Below are 22,840 nucleotides of genomic sequence, written 5' to 3'. Positions count from 1 at the left end.
ACTGATATCCCTTCTTATTTTTCTCTTTTATGAAAAGATTATTGTATAGTTTTATTCAGCCTTTCTATGGGAAATGCCCTACATAAGATACATCTGCACAAGATTTTCATGCCACATCTAAATTACGGTAGTCCTCCACCCTGTGCTTTCTACTCTTTTCGGTAGCTGAGCCAACTTGCTTCAGACTCAACTGAGGAGGCAGGAGACACCTCAGAGAAAAGCCAGATTGACAGTTTTGTTCATCTCCTTCAATAGTCTAGGCAAGTAAGCAAGAATACAAGTAAGAAGAGCCTTCAAGGGGACAGTCTGGGTCCCTAATATTGGTTGCATTACAGTTCTGACAGGTTCTGGAAAACTGGTAGCAGAAATTTTGAGTAGTTCAGAGAACCAGCAAATAGGCTGCCCCTGCCCCCGCTGCCTCACAGCCTCCCAGTCGATCTTCTTTTGTTGCCCAGCCTGAACCGAAGCAGGGAGCTGGAAAGCAGGTTATTGGGGTGGGGAGGGAATGGGGATTTTGCAGTATCCTTCCCCTGCCATGCCCACAAACCATGCCCACCAAGTCACGCCCACAGTACTGGAAGTAAAAAGTTTTGAATCCCGCCACTGATGCATTACCCCTGTCCACCCCTGTCTTTTTTTCATGGTGCAAAATAGAAGAAGGATCAGCTGATGTGGTATTTGCCATCTCTATTCTTTCACTGTGTGTGTATATAAGAAAGATGACATTTAGCATCACCAAATATTGTTTTTCGTACAGTCCATGCTAATTGCCCACTGTATCATTTCCATTCTTCTGGGAAGCTCTGTGCCTTTTTGATATATAAATGCATGTTAATGTAGATTGTTGACATTAAGTCCTTTGCCTTTTTATTCCTTGATCATATTTCATTCTCTCTGTTTTTGTTTTTCCTTTTGCTGTTTATTGCCAGTTAACTGTTTTTGAAGGATGCTGAATTTTAAAAAAATAAATGTCAAAGTATATTACATGCTAACTGAACTGAGCGCTGTCTGTGCTTACTCTGATCTGGGTATAGGGAGTCTGCTGGGTGCATAGTGCTGAAAATTACTCATACTTAATGTCTTTTCTTTCTATCCCTTCTGTGTTGAGGGGAATCATGAGGATTTTTATGGCCGCAAGACCAGAGGCAACATATTATGAGGTTGTGATTTGTTTACTTCCTACCCACAGTGCTCTCATGCTGGGAAGCTGCAAAAAAAAAATCTCAAATCCTCTTCCAAATGTTTTTGAAGGATCGGGGAAGGGAAGCAGTGCCAGTGTGGAAGTGCTCCAGGGGTGGATTCCTGCCAGTTCTAACCTCGTCTATAGAAGAGGTTCCACAAGCCTACAGCGCCATTTAGAACTGGTTCCAGCTCCCTCTCCCTGCCTGTCCGCACATCATCAAGATGAAGAGCGAAAGGAGGAATTCTGGGAATTGAAGTCCACAAGTCTTAAAGCTGTCAAGTTTGAATACCCTGGGGGGTGGGTTTCTAAAGGGCTAGGGGTGCAAGGGTCTTATAACTTGACAGCTTTAAGACTTGCATGCTTCAAATGCCAGAGTTTCTGAGCCAACATTTTGGTTGCTAAGCAAGAGCGTTGTTAAGTGAGTTTCACCACATTTTACAAGTTGGCCGTGCCCACCCAGTCACATGGCCAGCAAGCCACTCCCACAAAGCAGGCCACACCTACAGAAGAGGTTCTAAAAAAAATTGAAACCCACCACTGAAGTGCTCATAATCTCTGATCCAAGGCACAAAATGCAGTAACCTTCCTGAAGCTGAGTGACTGTTCTAGATTCTTGCACTGAATTTCTAAGACATGAGGCAAGATCCATATTCGGTCCTCTGTGACTGGTTTCCAATTCAACTAAATCACAACATCAGTTTCTCAGAGGTTGCCCCCATGTGACCCAGACTTTGTTCAAAGAGAGCATGCAAATAGGAAGGGGGTTGGTTGCACATACCTTGTTGGCAAACTAGGAACACACCCAGAGAGAAGAAATCATGGGAATCACAGGCTATGCAGTCCTTGAGAGCTGTCTCATTCCCTTGACAGGTCACCAAGCAAGTCTCGTGCTTCTCCAACTCTTCAACATATGGTTGCAAGATCCCGAAGGGTAAGTGGCAACCAAGTTGTCTACAGGCAAGTTCTGCATTCTGCTGTGTAAAATTTCTGCTGTCAATCCTCTTCCATGTGGCTGCATGAAGCACCTCCAGCCACCCAGAACATCTGCAGCCTGCACCATTAAGCCTCAAATCCATTTCTGGATAGGAAGAAAAGAGGAATTATGATGACCCTGGCAGATACATTGCAGTGTTTTCTCTCTTCCTCTCAGGGCTGTTGGGACCACATGTGTATGTAATGATTGGTTTGCTTTAGGTTCAAAGAGATTTGTGGACCAATTAAGGTTTATTTATTAAACCATGGTTAAACATGGCTAGGCAGTGTAAGTGGGATTTCAGAGTCCCTAACATTGTACATCTCATGCCTCTCCTTATTATGAAAAGATGAAAAGAAAAGGTACGTACTGTATTTAAGAGGAGCTGGGCTTCACAACCATAAGTAAAAATCAAAAAGGAAATATTATTTGTCTTGAAAAAGACATATCTACTTGCTTCCCCCACCCCTTTCAGACAAATTGAAATCTGAACTAAGATTTGTCACAAGCTTACCAATCAACATATTTCCCATACTTTCATGACAATTAGATCCAAGTGAAGCTTATGCATATTTACATAATATAATTCCCACTGGGTTCAGACTTGCTCCTTAATCAGGATTTGGCATTTTGGTGCCTGAGGCAAAAAAATAAAATGGTGCCCCTTCCTCATTCCACACAGAGATGCTACGAAATTAGTAAATTTTATATTTCTATGCGTGAATCGCTTAAGGGGCTTAAGAAAAAGACATAAGATAGGCCTTGTGACATAAAGGGTATTTTCCTCTAGAGAAGTAGATACTGGAAGATGCTAACAGACTTTCAATCAGCCACCACTATTTTTCTGAGAAGTAAGACAGATGATCTTGATGGAAATATGAAAGATCTGTCACCCAGGATCTTGCCTTTCCCTCTACAGTTTCTCTCATTCTGCTGCCTACATGATATGCTTCCTTTAGCTCAGAGGAAAGAGCTAGAGGAACAGACTCTGTCCTGAGTCTAAAACTGAACCCGGTGATGAAGCAGATTACTAACCTTTAGGACTTCTACTTTGTCCACTGTTACAAGCAAACACTGAAAAAAAAATTATATAACATTTAAAATATAAAACTGAAATAGGCTGAAGGCAAGAGTGTACTAACCAGTATGCATGTTGGTTTAAAGGTGGCATGTATGCATATAAGCATTTGCATTCATAAGTTCAGAGTACTTTACAATCCTAAAGCACCACAAAGAAACATACAAAAAGAAAACTTTGCCTCTAAAATTATGATAAATATTCATGCAAAGTGGTTTTTCTGTTTATTATTACTTCCAAATTTATTTCTAATCTTGTCATAAGCATCTTGCTAAAATAATATTAAAAAAGAAATTCCCAATTATGTCATGTCACTGGCTAAGTTCTTTTTTTAATAGTAATTTTATTAAATATTGCAATAACAAAAAAAAACCACCCTGTTTCCTTGAAAATAAGACAGGGTCTTATTTTCTTTTGACATCCAAAATAAGCACTTGGCCTTATATTCAGGGAGGTTATTATTTTTGAGGTGCAGGTGGCAGCAAGCGTGGTCACCTCGTGGCTGCTGCTGTGTTGCAATATTTTTGGGGAGGGTTTATTATCCAGGGAGGGCTTATTTTCAGGGAAACAAGGTACAAACTGAAAAAAAGATTAAAAAGAAAAAAAATCAAAGGTGGAGAAAAGAAAGGAAAAAGAGAAAAATAGAAAGAATAATAGGAAGGAAAAATAGGCTATTATAAAGAAAAAGAAAAACATGCAGAGAAGTGAATTAGCCTTATCACAATGCACAAACAATTTTAGTACCTTGTCACCTTTTCTGAAATACAAAAAAAGATTTCTTCTTTCATATCCCATCTCTTGTCTATAAACTAATCCTTAAAGCTTCATCATTTCAGTCCTGATGTCGGCAAACATCAGGCATTGCAACAGATAATAAACTATCTAATTTAACTTGGTTAAATACATCAACTTTGTATTCCTTCCCTTTACTTATAACAATTTTGAACTTTAGTCCCTTCAAATAATTTTCTAGTACAGTACTTGGTTTCTTTTCACTTTTTCTTTGTCCCTTTTCACTCAAGGTCTTCAAAGCTTTAACAAGTCTTCTTTGCAAATCTAACATAGGAAAGTTATCCAGATCCCTTTGTTATTTGCCTATCCCTTTTAATTATTAAAGCATTAGTCAGTTTGTTTTGTATGACAAGTGTAACATGTTTTTCCATACTTGAAGCCTGTCATTTTTAAATCCATTTTAAAAGCATTCTCAATCTTGTCAGGTAAAACTTGTTCATCTTTCATAACATCTATTAGACACGGCGTATCTACAGAGGCAGACATTCTTAAAATGAACTTCATTGGATTCATTGTTCAAAAATATCCTTCAGTATGTTCAATGTTAAAATATTTGGCTTCATTCTGTAATTGTGAGTTGAGTCTGAGTGTTCTCCTTTAATTATAATCGTTAGTCCTCTCTACTACCCTCAAGTGTCCACCTTTTAACATCTTATATTATGATTATGGATAGTCCTTGCTTAATGGTCATTAGTTTAGCAACCATTCAAAGTTATGATGGCATTGAAAAAAAGTGACTTACAATCAGTCCTTGCACTTATTTCGTAGAGTCCCCTCAATCACATTATCATGATTCAAATGCTTGGCAACTGTTGTGGATTTATAATGGTCACAACATCATGTGGCCATGTGATCATTATTTATAACCTCTCCAGGTAGTTTCTGACAAGCAGAGTTAATAGGAAAGCCAGTAGGGAAGGTCTCAAGTCACAGTCACATGATATCTTGCCTAATGGCCACGGTGATTTGCTTAATGACTGTGATGTAAAAGGTCATAATATTGGGTGGGTCATATGAAGCCTATCTTAATGGCTCTACCACTTAATGATGAATTTTCCAGTCCTATTGTGGTGGCAAATTGACTACTTGTATTATGTTTTTGAAAAGGAATAAAAAACAAATTTCCCATGGGAAGGAGTTTTTATAATTAATTCCAACACTTCATTTTAAATTTATCTGGACCCTTGGTCCAATAGTAACTTTTTAAAATCAAAGTTTTAATCGCTTTTTTGCCATCTATTCCATTTTTTAATGCCCTTAATCTTGTATTTAAAATTTCTTTCATTAAGAATTGATGAAAATTCACCTGGCACTGTAAAAAACACATTGAAGCCAAAGCTTTTCAATAGGCGGGAAGCAAATGCAAGCAATTTCAAAAAATGATTAAAAAAGTGATTATGCTGACTTAGTGTCCTTTCAACCACGGTTTGAGCAAGATGGCTATTCCCCTGATTTCCCAGTGCTAAAAACCCACTAGAGCAGTGTTTCTCAACCTTGGCAACTTGAAGATGTCCGGACTTCAACTCCCAGAATTCCCCAGCCAGCATTCGCTGGCTGGGGAATTCTGGGAGTTGAATTCCGGACATCTTCAAGTTGCCAAGGTTGAGAAACACTGCACTAGAGACTATTATCTTGCAGCTGTCTGGAGCACTTGCGGGATGTCTCAAGTCCTCTCGTGTCTAGAGAGGAATTATTGAAGAGTCAGTCCACTCACTAGCTCTTTAACTTGTCATTGGCTCCACTTTTTGCCAGAACATCACTGGCTAAATTCCAAGTTCTACTGAATGTGGCCAAATCCATCCAGGGCTTACCCCACATATTATAAGATGAATGCCACTTCTGGAAAGCTGTGATACTACCTTTCTAAGGTCCTTTTACAACATGATGATTGAAAGAGCCCATTCCCAAAGCTCATCACTCATTGCTTTGCTTCATAATAGCTCTATTAATGTGCTTTCTTCTAATCCTTGAATTGACATGAAAATATATAAGCATGAATTGTACTGTCCTGGCAATTGAGTTCTATTCTGTCTGAGTAAAGAGCCTGGCAAATGGCCCTGTCCTTAATTTTTAATGCAGTATAATTTAAGGGCAGTAGTTAGTTGGAACCGCTCAGTGTGGTTTATACGTCCGTCCACATCACCTCCCGGTGGAAAATGCATCCAGAAATCAGTTTCCTTAATGTGCAGCAGGGGATAGTTGGGTGAATGCAAGTAGAATCCTGGACCAATTATTTCCCCATCTTTCAAATTGCCTTTATGGCCATTCCTTGTCAATTCGTTTTGAATATGGCTCTGATACATTTTTGAAAGAGTATTAAAGGTGACCTTTGTCCAAAACTGACCCAGCAGACAGATCACAGGCGTGGCAGAGTATGCGGAATGAAAAAGCAAAGAGTTTCTTTGACGTTCTGCTCTATTTACCTACAAGCAATAAAAATCACTCCAGACATCCAAGTAGTTCTTGTTCAGTGAGTTTGCAATATAGAGAATCATGGAGGTGACCACCAAGAAACAATAGCAGTTAGATAGCAGTTAGACTTATATACCGCTTCATAGGGCTTTCAGCCCTCTCTAAGCGGTTTACAGAGTCAGAGTCAGCATATCGCCCCCACAATCTGGGTCCTCATTTTACCCACCTCGGAAGGATGGAAGGCTGAGTCAACCCTGAGCCGGTGAGATTTGAACCGCTGAACTGCTGAACTAGCAGTCAGCTGAAGTGGCCTGCAGTACTGCACTCTACCCACTGCGCCACCTTGGCTCTTCAAACAACCCCAAAATATCTAGTCTTCTTGTAGAATCCTGTTCTGGACAACATTCTAGGACTGGGCTGAGAGCCAGCCTCAAAGGGCTTGACACCAGATCACACTCATGGAGGAAAGGTTGGGTGGAGCAGGAGGTATGGGAGACATTGCCTCCTCCAGCATCCCTCCTTCATCTTATTATCTCCTAAGAACAAGTAAAAGTGCTATAAAAGAAATGTGGCTGCATGAAATTCTTCAACAGACCTATTAGATCCCACAGATTAGGCCTCCTCCAAATTCCATCTAATGGCCAATGCTGATTGGCTACCACCCGGAGGAGAGCCTTCTCTGTGGCTGATCCGGCCCTCTGGAACGAGCTCCCCATGAAGATTCAGACCCTCACCACCCTTCAGGCTTTCCGCAAAGCCCTTAAAACCTGGTTGTTCCGACAGGCCTGGGGCTGGCGGGTCCCCGCCCCCGCTCGAATTGTGTGGTTGTTGAGTGTTTTTTAAATTGTTTGTAGTTGTTTGTCCGTTGTTTTTCCTCCTGTTTGTATTTCCCCCCCTTACTTTGGTTTGTGAGCCGCCCTGAGTCCCTCCGAGAATAGGGCGGCATAGAAATGCAATAAATCAAATCAAAATCAAATCAACACAGGGCCTGTTGTCTGTCTGTTGACATGCAGAATTGCACTTGTGGAATTCTATACAGTATTTGTTTCCATTGACAGGAATGAGTACGTGTAACAAAGGTATTACTGAATGTTTCTATTTTATGGTTTACTGCAAGTAAGGGACCAAGTGCATGCTAGTAGCAAATGGCCAATGATTGCATTGTGACCTCGCAGCCACAAACGCTCAGAATTATGCAAAATAATGTAGGAGTAGCTCAAATTCCTACTTCATTAAATAAATGTATATTTAAAACATGGCCACGTAAAGTTCAATGCTGACAGAAGCGGTAGAAATTGCACATATCTATGACAGAGCTAACAAAAACAAAGCTGGCAGAACCTAGTCCTCATTTCTATTAAATTAGCCTTCTTCGCAGTACAAGACAAGTGCTGTCTAGCACTGTCTTCTGTCAGAGCCTCCTTTTAAAACACAGATCTAATGCTTTTCAAAAGAAAGCTATAATAAACCCTTGTGTATGAACAGCCCACATACTGCCTGAATCGTGGTTTGTGAGGAATCAGTGGCCAGGTAACTCTTTGGGCACCAGGTTCTGTAGTCCAACACAAAATGGTCATGGAGAGCAGTACTAGCAACAGGAGAGGGAAGGGCATGCTTGCAGAAGCCTAAAGTGGCCAATAGGTTCTTATCTTTTAGCTGGCATCATAGATCATGTTCATCGCACAGAATATTGGGGGGGGGGGGTGAGATAAAGCAGTGTTTCTCAACTTTTGGGGTTAGAAGATGTGTAGACTTTAACTCCCAGAATTCCCCAAACGATGAGATACAATGAGATAAAGGGAACTATAGGAAGACATTTGCTTTAAAGAGAGTTCATGTAGCATCTTCATGCCATGGCTAGAGAGATGAGACGATGAGGCATGTAGATGAGATCCGAAAACCCACATCTGCCAAGATTAGTTGTGTGCATATAGGGGAGATTCACAGATCTATCCAAAATTGCAAAAATTTTGCACTTTGCTAAATCTAGCCTGAAATATTTGCTGCCTGGACCAAAGATCAGAGATTCTTAGGGAGTTTAGGACATGTGGTACACTGCACTCTCGTTTAAAACTTTACTGCCTTGCAGCAGCCAAGGCAGGTAAAGTTTGCACTCTATGTAATAATAAGACCAGTCCTTGTGTACTGCTTTGAAAGATGTACCTATTCTGAAAAGTATGTTTTCAGGGAATGTGAGGATCTACATATCTATGGAGATTCTCAGTCATCCAGGTCATGGTGTCCCAAAGGTGCTTTTTCAGGAGGCAACTTGACTTTCTTGTTTTTCTTCGAAGACCTTTCGCATCTCATTCAAGAAGCTTCTTCAGCTCTCACTGGGAATGGAAGGATTGATATTCCTTTCAGACAGCTGGTCATTTGCATTCTTTTAGAGCAGTGTTTCTCAACCTTGGCAACTTGAAGATGTCCAGACTTCAACTCCCAGAATTCCCCAGCCAGCATTTGCTGGCTGGGGAATTCTGGGAGTTGAAGTCCGGACATCTTCAAGTTGCTAAGGTTGAGAAACACTGTTTTAGAGAGTTTCTGAGGCCACTTGGAAGTTCATCTGTGTCTTCACGGTCACTTGAGTAGTGCAAATTTGTGTGGAACCTTCTTGGTTGCAGGATGTTTTCTGTCCTGTGTCCCCTCAATGTTGAAGGCAGGTGCAGGCTGTCGGGGATGAGTCCGTGTTAGCTGCATCTCAAACTGAAGTGCAAATGGTTCCGGTAGTCTGCAATTTTTCTGAGGCTCTACAGTGAAAAGTCCTAGGAGTATATGCTGCAAAATCCCTTGGCTAATACATGACAATGTGTGAAAGAATGTAAATCTGCCCTTTGGAAGGGAGAAGACAGCAATTAAGGAAGGAGAAACAGCAACTCATTCCTGAGAAAGTAGAAAGGGTGAGAAGGGATCATTTGAAAACCTTTTCAAGATGCTCATTGCCTACCCTTCACCAATGAAGAGGCTTCCTCTATTGCTTCAGTTTCTTGATCTTACTTACTCTGAAAGAGTGACATAGTTTATGAATTGAGCAAGTGGGTTATTCGAAAAGATCCGGTTTCAAAACCTGTTAATTTCTAGGTGGACCACTAGTATCAATTTGGGTTCTCCTGCGCCATTGTTAGTTAATCAGTTATCACTGCCTAAAAATGTATATAGATATTTATATAACAAATGTGGAATCTGCCCATCTCGCTCACTGTCCAGAGCGATTCTGGACAGTGTACAGTTAAAAACATACAAACCATACAGGGGTGGGTTGCTGCCAGTGTTACTGCCAAACGTGTGCTGCATGCACGTGCACTGTTCAATGTAAATTGTTCTTCGTGCATGTGCAGAACAATTTACAGTGAACGGCGCATGTGCAGTCACTAAAATCCAAAATGGCAGCCAAGCAGCAGCAAGGGAACCAGTTCGGGGGCATGGCAGTCCTGGGTCACTGCCAGTTCTGCAACCCAGGTCTGAATTCCACTACCAGTTCAGCTGAACCGGGCCAAACCAGCAGTAACCCACCTCTGAAACCATATAAATATTATGTCCTACTAGAAGGCAGTTAAAACCAGAATAGAATGATTAAAGTTAAAGAGTGGGGAACAGTGGTGGGTTACAACCAGTACTCCCCAGTACGGGCGTACCGCTGCCTGCCGGGAGCACCAGGTAGTGTTTCAGTACAGTGCTCTGGAGGGCCTGCCCACCTGCCCACGCTCCTTACTGGTATTTGAAGTTTTTTGGGCTTCTGCGCATGGAGTGTATGATGCCTGCGTCGCAGGTGGTAAGTACGCATGTGCACACTGCACGTGTGTGTGAGCATGCTGCACACATTTATGTGGTGGCCCCGTTGCATTGTACCAGTTGCAACAGGATCCGGAACCCACCACTGTTGGGGAGATGATAGTGAGTGAAGGTACTAACCAATTGCCAAAGTGTGTGCTCTTCTCGCGAACTTCAAGCAAATAAACAGATCCAGGTTTCCAGATATTTCTGAAAGGCCAGGAAAGTGGGGCTCACTTCACCTCTGGGGTCAGAGAACTGGCGCTTCCTGGACTCTGCCAGTCAAATGCTCTCATTGGCAGGGTCAGTAAAATGCTAAACTCTTGACAAATAATAACAAGAACACTTCATAGGAAACCTATTCCTGTTATTATTTCTGAAAACGAACAATGCCTTGTAATAGAGCAGAGTAAGGCGAGGAGGTATTTGTAAAACAAATGAGCATATGGGCTGCTGAAGGAATATTTCCAGCAATGATTTTCTTAGCAAATTCTTAGTGCCTGATCTTTATAAATGTGAAAAAAAATAGTAAAGAAGGGACTTCTGATATGCAAAAACACCCCAAAACATTCTTCTGGTCAATACCAGTTTTATAATACACTTGATTTTAGCAAGAATAATTTTAAATATTGTATATAAAAACCCTATTAGATGAGAACAATATTACTTCAACTAAAAGTAATAAGAAATGTGCAAATAAAAGATCAAGCTTGCAGTATTTTTGTAGATTCATAGTGTAATATGTGGAGGAGGTTACTTGAAGATGTAAATCATGCTATTTGTTTCACTTGCTCCAATTTCAAAATGTTACCTTTTTTGGAAGAATATTTTTAATTAAGGGGACTTTTCAGGGCATCGAGACAATAGCTTAAGAAAAATCACAATGAATGCTCTTATGAAGAGCTCAGATTAGATTTCACTGAAATGGCTTTGATTTGCATCCAATCTTCTCCCTCTATTACTATTTATCTATCTATCTATCTATCTATCTATCTATCTATCTATCTATCTATCTATCTATCTATCTATCTATCTATTTGATTTACAGGGCTGCTCAACTCAAAGTGACTCTAGGTCATTTATAACAACAACAACAACAACAACAACAACAGAATAAACAAGAATAATAACAATACAATGTTTAAAAAAACCTTAATTACAACTCTACTTATTTGTCTTGCTTTTTCTGTAGCCTAAAAATAAATTATTGTCCCACCTGCAGCATGCCACAATAATCCAGAACAAACATATGAATTTCAAAACACGTACCCATTTAAACAAGTGGGTTCAAACACCCCAAATGTTTTATGAATAAACAGAAGCATGTAAAGTGCTAAGGCAACAAGAATGGTTGCAAAGGCATCTATCATATGGGGAAATCCTTTAAGCAGTCAGGATCGACTCTGCCTCCCAATAAGCACCCATCCATGTGTTGGCATAACTTGATGGTTCCATGTATCTGAAACTATAAAACCCTGATGATCCCCAAACTTTACTTAATCAGAATGTTGCATAGTCAAATGTCCAGTCGTATTCTGAAGGATCTTTCCCAATCTATGCTCATGAGTGAGTTGAATTTCAACTGCCATAATCCTCAGCCAGAATGTTGGCACCATATATAATCTGTCCTCATGAGATCATTGGCTTCCTAATCAGGGGTGGGCTTACTGCCACTGCTGCCGGTTCGCTCAGGGATGCGCCATGCATGTGCATTACAACAAAAATTGCTCTACGCATGCGCAGAAGGCAAGAACAAGATAGTGATTTCCATGGCGCCGCCGAGAGAAACCAGTTCAGGGGCATGGCAGGCCTGGATCACTGTCGGTTCCAGCAAGCCAGGCTGCCCAGTTATTACTGGTTTGGCTGATCCGGTCAGAACTGGTAGGAACCCACCTCTGCTGCTAATCCTCCACTAGTCTGGACATCCCCACTATCAGTGCAATTCTTCTATGATCCTCATTAGCAGCAGCAAAGGAGCCTCACAGCCAGCTTAGATTGGTGAACATACAGCACACAATGCGTGTTTTTGAATATTCTTCCTTGAGAGACTTGCTTGAATATAGCTTGGTTTTTTGAGGCATAATGCGAAAAGCTTTTAATTCTATTGGGCAATTTAAAACCCTGAATATAATTGGTGTTTTCATCTGTCCTTTTAAACTTCATATGATTCTGTGATTTTAATTTTATAAACTGCTTCAGGTTTCCTTTTACAGGAAATAAGGAGGCATTTAAATATGTTTTTTAAAAGTATATTAAAACACATAGAAGAAGACGAAGGTTTGTAGATTTTTGTAGATTTTATTAATATTTGTAGGCCGCCCTTTTCCCTGAGGGGACTCAGGGCGGCTCACATAAAATCGGGGAAGGGGAATACAGACATTAAGATAAGACATATAATAAAATAGTAAACAACATACATTCATCATTCGGGAGGGGAACTATCCTTGTCCCCAGGCCTGACGGGCGAGCCAGTTCTTCAAGGCTGTGCGGAAGGCCTGGACAGTGGCGAGGGTGCGAATCTCTACGGGGAGCTCGTTCCAAAGGGTCGGGGCTACTACTGAGAAGGCCCTCCTCCTTGTAGTTGCCAGCCGACACTGGCTGGCCGATGGTATACGGAGGAGGCCTAATCTATGTGATCTTATTGGTCGCAGGGATGTAATTGGCAGAAGGCGGTCTCTCAAGTATCCAGATCCACTGCCATGTAGGGCTTTATGGGTGACTAATAGCACCTTGAAGCGCATCCGGAGATCGACAGGTAGCCAGCGTAGCTCGCGGAGGATAGGTGTTATGCGGGTGAACCGAGGTGCACCCACAATCACTCGCGCGGCCGCATTCTGTACTAGCTGAAGTCGCCGGATGCTCTTCAAGGGCAGCCCCATGTAGAGCACGTTGCAGTATTCCAGCCTAGAGGTCACAAGGGCCCGGGTGACTGTTGTGAGAGCCTCCCGATTCAGGTAGGGTCGCAACTGGCGCACCAGGCGAACCTGGGCGAATGCCCCCCTGGTCACAGCCATTAAATGGTGGTCAAACGATAGCTGTGAGTCCAGGAGGACTCCCAAGTTGCGAACCCTCTCTGAGGGGTGTAGAATTTGACCCCCCAGCCTGAGTGATGGAATATTGGTCGAATCTCTGGGAGGGAAACACAACAGCCACTCGGTCTTTTCTGGGTTGAGCACGAGCTTGTTAACCCTCATCCAGTCCATAACAGCTTCAAGGCCGCGGTTCATCACGTCTGCCGCTTCATTGAGTTGGCACGGGGCGGACAGATACAGTTGAGTATCGTCCGCATATTGATGGTATCTAATCCCGTGCCTGCGAATGATCTCACCCAGCGGTTTCATATAGATGTTGAATAGTAGGGGGGATAAGACCGAGCCCTGAGGCACCCCATAAGTTAGGGGCCTAGGGGACGATCTCTGCCCCCCCACTAACACCGACTGCGACCTGTCCGAGAGGTAGGAGGAGAACCACCGCAACACGGCGCCTCCCACTCCCACCTCCCGCAGTCGTCGCAGAAGGATACCATGGTCGATGGTATCGAAAGCCGCTGAGAGGTCGAGGAGAACCAGGATGGAGGAATGTCCTCCATCTCTGACCCTCCAGAGATCATCGGTCAATGCGACCAAAGCGGTTTCTGTGCTGTAACCGGGTCTGAAGCCTGACTGGAAGGGGTCTAGATAGTTTGCTTCCTCCAAGGACCGCTGGAGCTGGAAGGCCACCACCTTCTCAACAACCTTCCCCAGAAAGGGGAGGTTGGAGACTGGACGATAATTATTAAGGATAGCTGGATCCAAAGATGGCTTCTTCAGGAGGGGTCTCACCACCGCCGCTTTCAGTGCGGCGGGGAAGTTCCCCTCCCGAAGTGAGGCGGTGACAACCGCCTGGATCCAGCCTCGTGTCACCTCACTGCAGTTAGTAACTAACCATGAGGGACACGGATCCAGTACACAGGTGGAGGTACTTACAGCCCTCATGGCCTTGTCCACATCCCCGGGGGTAACGTCTTGAAACTCAACCCAGAGTTGTTCAAATTGATCCTCCTGTGCCTCGGCTGGAGCTGCAGGGGTGGAGTCCAAGTCCGACCGAAACCGAGCAATTTTGTCCGCTAAGAATTGGGCATACTCTTCGGCTCTGCCCTGCAAGGGTTCCCCCGCTTCCCTTTTGTTCAGTAGGGAGCGGGTTATCCTAAACAGGGCGGCCGGGCGGGACTCAGCGGACGCAACCAAGGTGGCTATATGGGATCTTTTTGCAGCCCTAAGTGCCCTGGTGTATTCCTTGGTGCAGGTGGTTACCATTGCTCGGTTCGCTTCGGACTTATCGGACCTCCAACGGTGCTCTAGGCATCTCCTCCGGCGCTTCATCTCCCGGAGTTCCTCGGTGAACCAAGGAGGTCTCCGGGATCCGCCGCCTCGGAGGGGCCGCAGTGGCGCAATCCGGTCGAGGGTCTCCGATGCTGCCGAGTGCCACGCAGCAACCAGAGTCTCCACCGGACTGTGGGCGAAAGTGTCAGGAATAACCCCAAGCTCTGTCTGGAACCTTGACGGTTCCATAAGACGCCTGGGGCGGAACCACCTGGTCGGTTCCTCCTCCCTACAGTGGGGGTTTGGTCTCCGAAAGTCGAGCCTCAGTAGGCAGTGGTCTGACCACGACAGGGGTATGATGTCGTTCCCCCTCAGACCAAGATCACAAATCCACTGCTCCGAGAGAAATACAAGGTCAAGCATGTGTCCCGCCGAATGGGTTGGGCCTCGAATTACTTGGGTCAAGCCCATGGCTGTCATGGAAGCCATGAACTCCTGCGCCCCCTCCGAGTTTTCACCGAGCGACGGCAAATTAAAGTCCCCCAGGACCATCAACCTAGGGAACTCAACTGCCAGCTCGGCTACCGACTCGAGGAGCGAGGGGAGGGCTGCTGCAACGCTGTTGGGAGGCAGGTACGTTAACAGCAGACCCACTTGACCCTTGAGGTCCAACTTTAACAGCAAAGACTCACACCCGACAATCTCCGGAGCAGGGACCCTACGAGGAACTAACGACTCTCGGATAACAACGGCCACACCCCCACCCCTTCCCTGGGCTCTCGGCTGATGTAGCACCTGAAATCCTTCTGGGCACAGTTCTACAAGGGGGACTCCTCCCTCTGGGCCCAGCCAGGTTTCAGTAATACATGCCAGGTCTGCCCTCTCGTCTAAAATTAAGTCCCGGACGAGAGGAGCTTTATGTACAACAGACCTGGCATTTAGCGACAACAGCCTGAGACCAGGGTCCTGACTGCTTACGCCATCTGGTCTCGGAGTGGGACTCCTAGGGCCAGAAGGAGGGATCTCTGTAATGTAGCGAACCCTCCTTCCCCGGTAATGGCCTGCCCTAAAGTCCCCGCCGTATCTGCCTCTCCCTGTTACGACCGTAATACCCCGACCCTCTCCCGTGTCTCTAGTCCCCTCAACCACCCCCGTGGCCCCCGCATCTCCCGGCAGGTCCTCCGAATCATGCGTACTCATACACTCTTCCAAGCAGTCCCCACGTGAAAGTTAAAAAAAACACAAAATTTTACAACAATATGGTTATAAAAGTGGGCTATTCATTCATCTCACACATATCTCATACATATCCCATACAAAGAAAGAAGAGAAAGATGAAAGAAAAGGGAGAAATTAAAAATTGCGCAATTGATTAATTTAAAGTGCGAGTTCAGGTGGTAAAAAGTCGGCTCTCAATGTTCAGAGTTGAAATGGCTGAGGACCAGTTATAGTTCAAGCAAAACATATGGGGGAGTGTCTTATAGCCCCTCTCTTTTTCTATAACTTTGTTAGTCAGAAGGTCCTGTGGGGGTTCAAAACAAACCCGCGGTGCAATCATCATCTGTCCACCCGCAGTACAAATCCAAAGTTTTTCTTCTGGAAATAGGGCCACTCCAAGAGATTCCCAGTGGCACACCATTAAAAATAAATGGTAAGAGATGAAACAGGCGTTGTACTTGCCTAGAGACCCCGTTGCTGTTTCCAAGATGGGGCTTGCTCCCTCAGTATTAAATAGCCAAGGCAGCCTGAAAAGCTTCGGAGTCTCTGAGGCCAATGGGAAGGAAGAGTATACAGAAAAGAATTGGAATTGGATGGAGTTCTGGACATATAAACTTTGAATCCAACACACTGACTAATATAATTAGTTCCCATATTAATGTTGAGGGGAAATCAACAAAAAATGAAAACATGATTTTTAGAAGAATACTAAGAACTTTTAATGCATGATTGATGTGAGCCTGGAAATCTATTGCACACACCGATTTTCAGAATGATCAAGTTTTTACCAAAAATACAAAGTTAATTAAACCTGGGTGACTTTTCATGGAATAGCTCTAGCTTTAGCATCAGCTATCTTGTGAGTGGCACAATTAAAAAAAACCTATTGCACCTGGAGACTCCTGCTATTTATATTAAAATGAATATGCCACGTAAATTGGATTTTGATCCTTTTGCTAATACTATTTCTCGAGATTCAATTCCTCTCCCAAATAGTTTTAGATTTTGCAGAAGGAACCCAAAAATGGAATGGGAAAATTCTATATATGAGAAAATGGGAAAATTTCTCATGGAGGTTGAAAGATTAAGTTACACTGTCCCCAGAGTCGTTGTTCTGACCTGACCTGGGCAATCTCATAATTTGATCTCCTTAAATACAGTAAGAAATCCATAGTCCTTTAGTGGTGGAGTTCAGTACATCCAAATCTTGGACTTATTGATCTGGTGTATGACTTCTCCCTTTCTCTACCATTCTATGCTCTATTGTTCAGCTCTTTCTAATATAATGGGGAAACAAATAAGTTACTGGATGTTTGCCAACTCTGCACCTGTGGGGTTCCACATTTGTTAAAGCAAGCTTATAACTCCAGGAATAGAGTTGAAGTTTTGGTTTCTGAATTCTGACTCTAAACATATTTCCTCAGAAAAAGCCTAAGTCAGATATTGCTGGTGTTTAAAAAGGATGATATGATTTTAAAGTGATAAGAATAAAATGTGCACACTCACCTGGTCCCTTGTTCCATCTATCAATTATATTTACATTAAATTACAAGGAAAAGTGTTGCAATTAATAATTTCAGTCAGGTATGCACACACTGGCCCAGAATATAGAGCTAGGTTTGTCTGCAGGGGCATTTACAGTGAGACCCCCCCCCCAAATATTTTACCTGGAAACCATGATTACATAATCAGAACTCATCCCTTTTCCCCCACCTCATATGGCATGTTGCTCATATGAAATGGAGCAAGGCTTCAATGGTGCCATTGCCACTGCCATTCTGACTTTTCTGTGGACACAGCTACCGTTTTCTCCTCTCCCCATCCTCTGCCTGCATCTGCTTTATGATTACTGTCCCTTCTGTTGAGGCCCCTGCAGGCAGGCCCAGCTCTGGGTTAGCATGTGCTTGCTTGGCTGACATTACTCATTGTAGCATTTTTCTTTTTAATTTAATTTGCTCAACATGCTGTTGTTTATAAGTACTGGGGACCCTATGCAAGACTGCCTTTCATCCACAGCTGGCATGGCTAAAGCCAAGACATTCAGCATGCTCGCATTTTGCACTAGAGCCTCATTCAGTTAAAAGTGATTGAAGAAATCCCTTGTTTTTTTCAAGCAGGAGAAGTTAGAGCTTGGAAGAGCTTTAATGAACTTTCTTTTTTTAAAAAAAAGATGAGCAAACCTGCTCCCAAAATGAGAGAGAGATGGGGGGGGGGGGGAGATCTCACTTCCACCAATGTGTGCTTGTGTGACTTGTTTTTCATGCTGTATCCCAAAGGTGCTTTTTTTCTGAAAGGCATCTGGACTTTCTTGTTTATTTTTCCTGAAGAACTGAAGAAGCTTCTTGGATGAGAAGTGAAATATTTTCAAAGAAAAGAACAAGAAAGTCCAGTTGCCTTATGGAAAAACACCTTGAGACGATCATGACCAGGATGATTGAGAATAGAATAGAACAGAACAGAACAGAATTCTTTATTGGCCAAGTGTGATTGGACACACAAGGAATTTGTCTTTGGTACATATGCTCTCAGTGTACATAAAAGAAAAGATACATTCGTCATGAATCATAAGGTACAGCACTTAATGATAGTCATAGGGTACAAGTAAGCAATCAAATCATACTAGGAAAAAATATAAATCATAAGGATACAAACAACAAAGTTGCAATCCTGCAGTCATAAGTGGGAGGGGATGGGTGATAGGAACGATGAGAAGACTAATAGCTATAGTAACGTAGCCTTAGTGAATAGTTTGACAGTGTTGAGGGAATTATTTGTTTAGCAGAGTGATGGTGTTCGGGGGGGGGGATGTTCTTGTGTCTAGTTGTTCTGGTGTGCAGTGCCCTATAGTGTCGTTTTGAGGGTAGGAGTCGAAACAATTTATTTCCAGGGTCTGTAAATCCCTATATGCACATATGTGCTGCATCTCCTCTACAAACAACACACAAATGCTTTTCTTTCCTTCCAATTGTAGACAATCACTTCAAATTTTATGTGAAACCAAAAAAAAAAAAAAAAAAGAGGCAGGCAAGGAGAAGTATTGAAAGCGCCGTCTCGCACAGAAAGGGTTTAGAGTTTTTGCTGCGACAGCATTTGCTGAGCGTTTTTACACTTAAAACTGTATAATAGATAATTCTATCCAAAGTTATATCTTCTATAGAATTTAGAGTCTTTGGCCAAAGTGATTCTCCTACCACTGCCAACTGTATATTTTCTCATAATCTAAGTTTGATTTTTTTTAAAAATCTGGGCAGATTTAAGCCCACACAATGCATGTTTATCCACCCATGAAAATTCAGAGCTTTCTTCATGTGCTATAATTTCTATGGCATTTAAAAAAAAAGTATTCAGAGACATAACATGGGTGGGAATAAGATGAATTTTTACAAATGTGGTATGCATTTCCCAATTATTGTGTGTGTGTGTGTGTGTGTGTGTGTGTATATACATACATACATATATATAAATTCTGCTTTTATGTTTTTGCAGTACAGTTCATCATCAGCCAGTGTAAATTTTAGAAAGATAGAATCACACTATCTGAGTTTCTATTTATATACAACTGTGTTCTCAATGAAGAATATATTGTGTGATAAATATACACATTTTAGTTATAAACATAAATATTCTCTAAGAAAATAAATATGTCATATATATATATTTTAGAACCTGTTGACTTCTTAGTGAAGTGGGATAAACTTTCTGCATTTACAAAACAACAACTAGCAGCTGCAGTGGAAAGGGTTTTTTTATATAATGAAGAGGTGTTTTTTTAAAAAAACTTATTCAAGGATAGGGAGTTCAAAAAGTAATTACTTTAAATTTTATTATTTTAAATAAAAAGTGTAATGTTCAGCACCCAAAATGCTTCACATTTTTAGTGTAATCATCCATTCTAAATACAATCACAAGAAGTTTTATATCTGGTAAAGAGAAAAGAAATATCTTGTGTCATGACAAAGTAAAGATGCAAAAATCAACATATGGTATCCTCAAACACATTAGTTTATTTGTAGAGAATTACAGAATACCAGAAGAACAGTACATTATGGGAACATTCTTTTCTTTGTGCTGAAGTAGGATGAACTAGGCAGTGATGTGAATTGAAAACAAGACTCTGAGTTTAAACATGAATTTTTGGCATATTTGTGTAGTGTAATATCTGACAGTAATAACTGCTTTTAATGATTGTTTTTATATATTTATTGTTTTATTTAATTGTTACATTTTCACCGTGAGAAATGGGCTGTCTTATAAATTTGATAGATAAATGTATGTATGTATGTATGTCTCTAACATGAGCTACTGCCCTGATTTGGTTCTCTTATGTCCAAAAGGAATTAGAAAATAAATTTGTTTTCTCTTAAAAACACATTATTATGAGAAACAGTATTTTTCTCATTCAATTCATCTCTTGGCTTTGGATAAGATCAGTTTATCAAATAATATTTTTGTGTTATAGTTGTATTCCATATACAAAACTGTTGTGGAACTTTGCCTGCATTAATATGAAAGGAAAGTGGCGAATGGGGAAGGGATAGGATATGATACGTTAGGATAGGATAGCATAGCATAGGATAAGATAGGAAAGGAAAACATTAAATGTGACCCATGGCAAGTATATATAAATTAACTTTTTTCAGGACATGTAGTGTAGGCACTTTGCTTACATTAGAACTGAAAAAAACTATCCTACTTTGCCTTCCCCCCTCCCACTGCAATTAATTCAAGAAGTGCCTTCATTTCCTTATTCTGATTTTCCACTTGTAGCTAAGATCACCCTTCCATCTTCAGTACACAGGTAATATTTTTTTTAATTTACAATTATTATATTCTGTGGATAGTTTGACTGACTGGTGCAGCCTTGTGCTGAAATACAGATTTTCTGCTAGTCCTGCCAATTTTCAGTAGAAACAATTCATGATCTGTAGTTAATTAAAATATAATGAAGGTGTGAAAAGATAAGAGTTCTTGATTAATGACCGGGTAGGGTGGATATATTAACAGGAAGACAGGTTTATATGGTTCAAAATGAATCAACACTTGATACAAATAAGTAGCAAGAATTCAGCAACAAATTTCTTCCCAGACTATATACATATTTAATTACAGCTCAATTTAGTAGCTGCAGTTATATGGTGGGTAGGTCTTCTGGAGCACTCACATAGATTACAACCTGTATTAACGTGCATTTTCACATCAGTTTTCCTTCTTTGGCTAGGCTGATTTAGGATGGCTTGTGCTTTTATATTGGAACCTAGATTTCTTTCACCTAGAAAGTGGAATGATCTGAGCATATTTTTCAAATGTTCTCAAACATTCCAAGTTTTTAGAAATATAATATAACTAATGCTTGATTAGCTAATAGCATTCAATATTAACTATTAAACAAATGCAGTTTCTCCCATTGTCTTTGCTTGGCTGGGAAGGTCCCAAATGGTGATCACATGATCCCAGAATGCTACCTGTACATAGTAAATACACCCTGGTTGCCAAATGTCCAAATTTAGATCATGTGGCTGTGGGGATATTGTGATGGTCCTATGAGATGGTCCATAAGCAATCTTTTCCAGTGCTGTTGTAACGTCAAATAATCACTAAATAAATGGTTGCAAGTTACCTATATGTGCTCAAGCCGAGACTCTGATATTATTAGCTTATTACTGACCCCACAAAATCACAGCAATCTCAGAGGCATTACATTCATTCACAGTGCCCTGAAGAGGGCTCTCTATAAATATAGGCGCCTCGTGTTTTGCCGGCTATAGAAAGCTATCAGCATTTAATAAAATATGAGCAATTAAAAACATAGTTTAAAACTTGTAGCAAAATAACAGAGGTCATTACCAAGTTAGCCCATTAAGTTTGTGAAAAATATAGATAGCAGCAACAATAACTTCCCAGCAATTTAAAACACTTTATATGCATGAAAAAAATTAATCATAATCTTCTTAAAAAATGGAATATTTTAAGTAAAGCACATGGGGTACTTTGTCACACAAAAGAACATCAAAGATATAAACCCTGCAGTGAAAACTCCAAATCCAGCTGCCCCTAACCCCACCACAGTTGGGGAAGAATTGATGATGGAGCAGAACATATGCGACAAAGAGCCTTATGCAGAAGGGAATTCCTGGGTTTCACACAGCTAACCCAAATTTCTTGCCAGATGAAGCAAGGATATATGGGAACATTACATGCAACCCTCCCAGAAATGGGACAGGTCTGAAAACTTTCCAGATGGAAGAAAACTGCAAGAACTCAATGTTTTCTTAATCTTTCCCCCAAGTATTGAAAGGCCTTCACATACCCCTTGTTCGGAAAAAAAATATTGGCCTCAATAAGAGTGTCTATCTAGTCTTTGTCTAATTAAGTTGAGGGCTGGAGCTTAAGTTTAGCAACTGGGACCTTATAGAAGCCTCTACGTGATTTATACTCCCTGCAGAGATTTGAACTTGTGCAGATAGCATAGTCTTGTAAAATTACTCACCCCACATCTCCACCAACATTAGTGGGATAAAGCCTAGAAGTTTCGTGACTCTCATTAGTCTGTTCCACCACATCCGATGCATACAAGCACCCCTTTTTCTGTCCTTGCCGTGGCTTTTCTGCTACCTGCTATGGGTGAAGGGAGGGGGCAGGGAAGTAAACTGAATGCTCTTCCTCTCTCTCTCTCTCCTGATGTGGTTTTTTTGCGTCATTTCTCAACGATGGCTTGGAGTGTGCTTCACTAGGTGCCTTTTAAAAGACTTAATGGTTTAGAATTGGGCCCCAGCTTCCTTTACAAAGGGATTCACACTATCAGACCACAAAAACACCCACCCTTATTCTTGGCTGCTTAGAGGGCACAAAAGCACCCTATGGATATCTCTGAGACAGAATGGCCAGATTAGAAAAGAAGAAGAGACGAAGTGCAGCTAGCATAAAGGAAACAAAAAGTCGAATAGATGGGCTCATGCTCAGCATTGCCTAATTTGGAAGGGACAAGGTGCTAGATCTGTTTGAGGAAACTGATGAGGAAGGCCAAGAGTTAAAAATGAAGGTAACCAGAAAGGCATTCAGGCACATCATCAGTCTCTCAAGAACAGCATTCACTACCCAAACTATAGGCTTGTGTT

General features: G+C 41.7%; 1 protein-coding gene across 2 annotated transcripts in view; it reads right to left on the bottom strand.

The window, feature by feature from the left end:
- Window positions 1-22,313, bottom strand: part of CD5 (CD5 molecule) — a 32,007-nt gene extending 9,694 nt beyond the window's left edge. The window contains exons 1-3 of one of the 2 annotated variants that reach the window (XM_032224044.1): window positions 22,213-22,313; window positions 3,192-3,230; window positions 1,962-2,261 (exon numbers count right to left, since the gene is read on the bottom strand). In XM_032224044.1, coding sequence (XP_032079935.1) covers window positions 1,962-2,261; window positions 3,192-3,230; window positions 22,213-22,294 — 421 coding nt within the window. In that variant the 5' untranslated portion in view covers window positions 22,295-22,313. The remainder of the gene's footprint in view (window positions 1-1,961; window positions 2,262-3,191; window positions 3,231-22,212) is intronic. The other variant, XM_032224054.1, reaches the window with a different exon arrangement.
- Window positions 22,314-22,840: the final 527 nt, after the last annotated feature.

The sequence above is a fragment of the Thamnophis elegans genome, chromosome 1, assembly GCF_009769535.1.
Source record: "Thamnophis elegans isolate rThaEle1 chromosome 1, rThaEle1.pri, whole genome shotgun sequence".
Taxonomy (NCBI): Eukaryota; Metazoa; Chordata; class Lepidosauria; order Squamata; family Colubridae; genus Thamnophis; species Thamnophis elegans.
The sequence above is the reverse complement of the archived record's forward strand: the minus strand, read 5'-3'. Positions and strand labels throughout refer to the sequence as shown.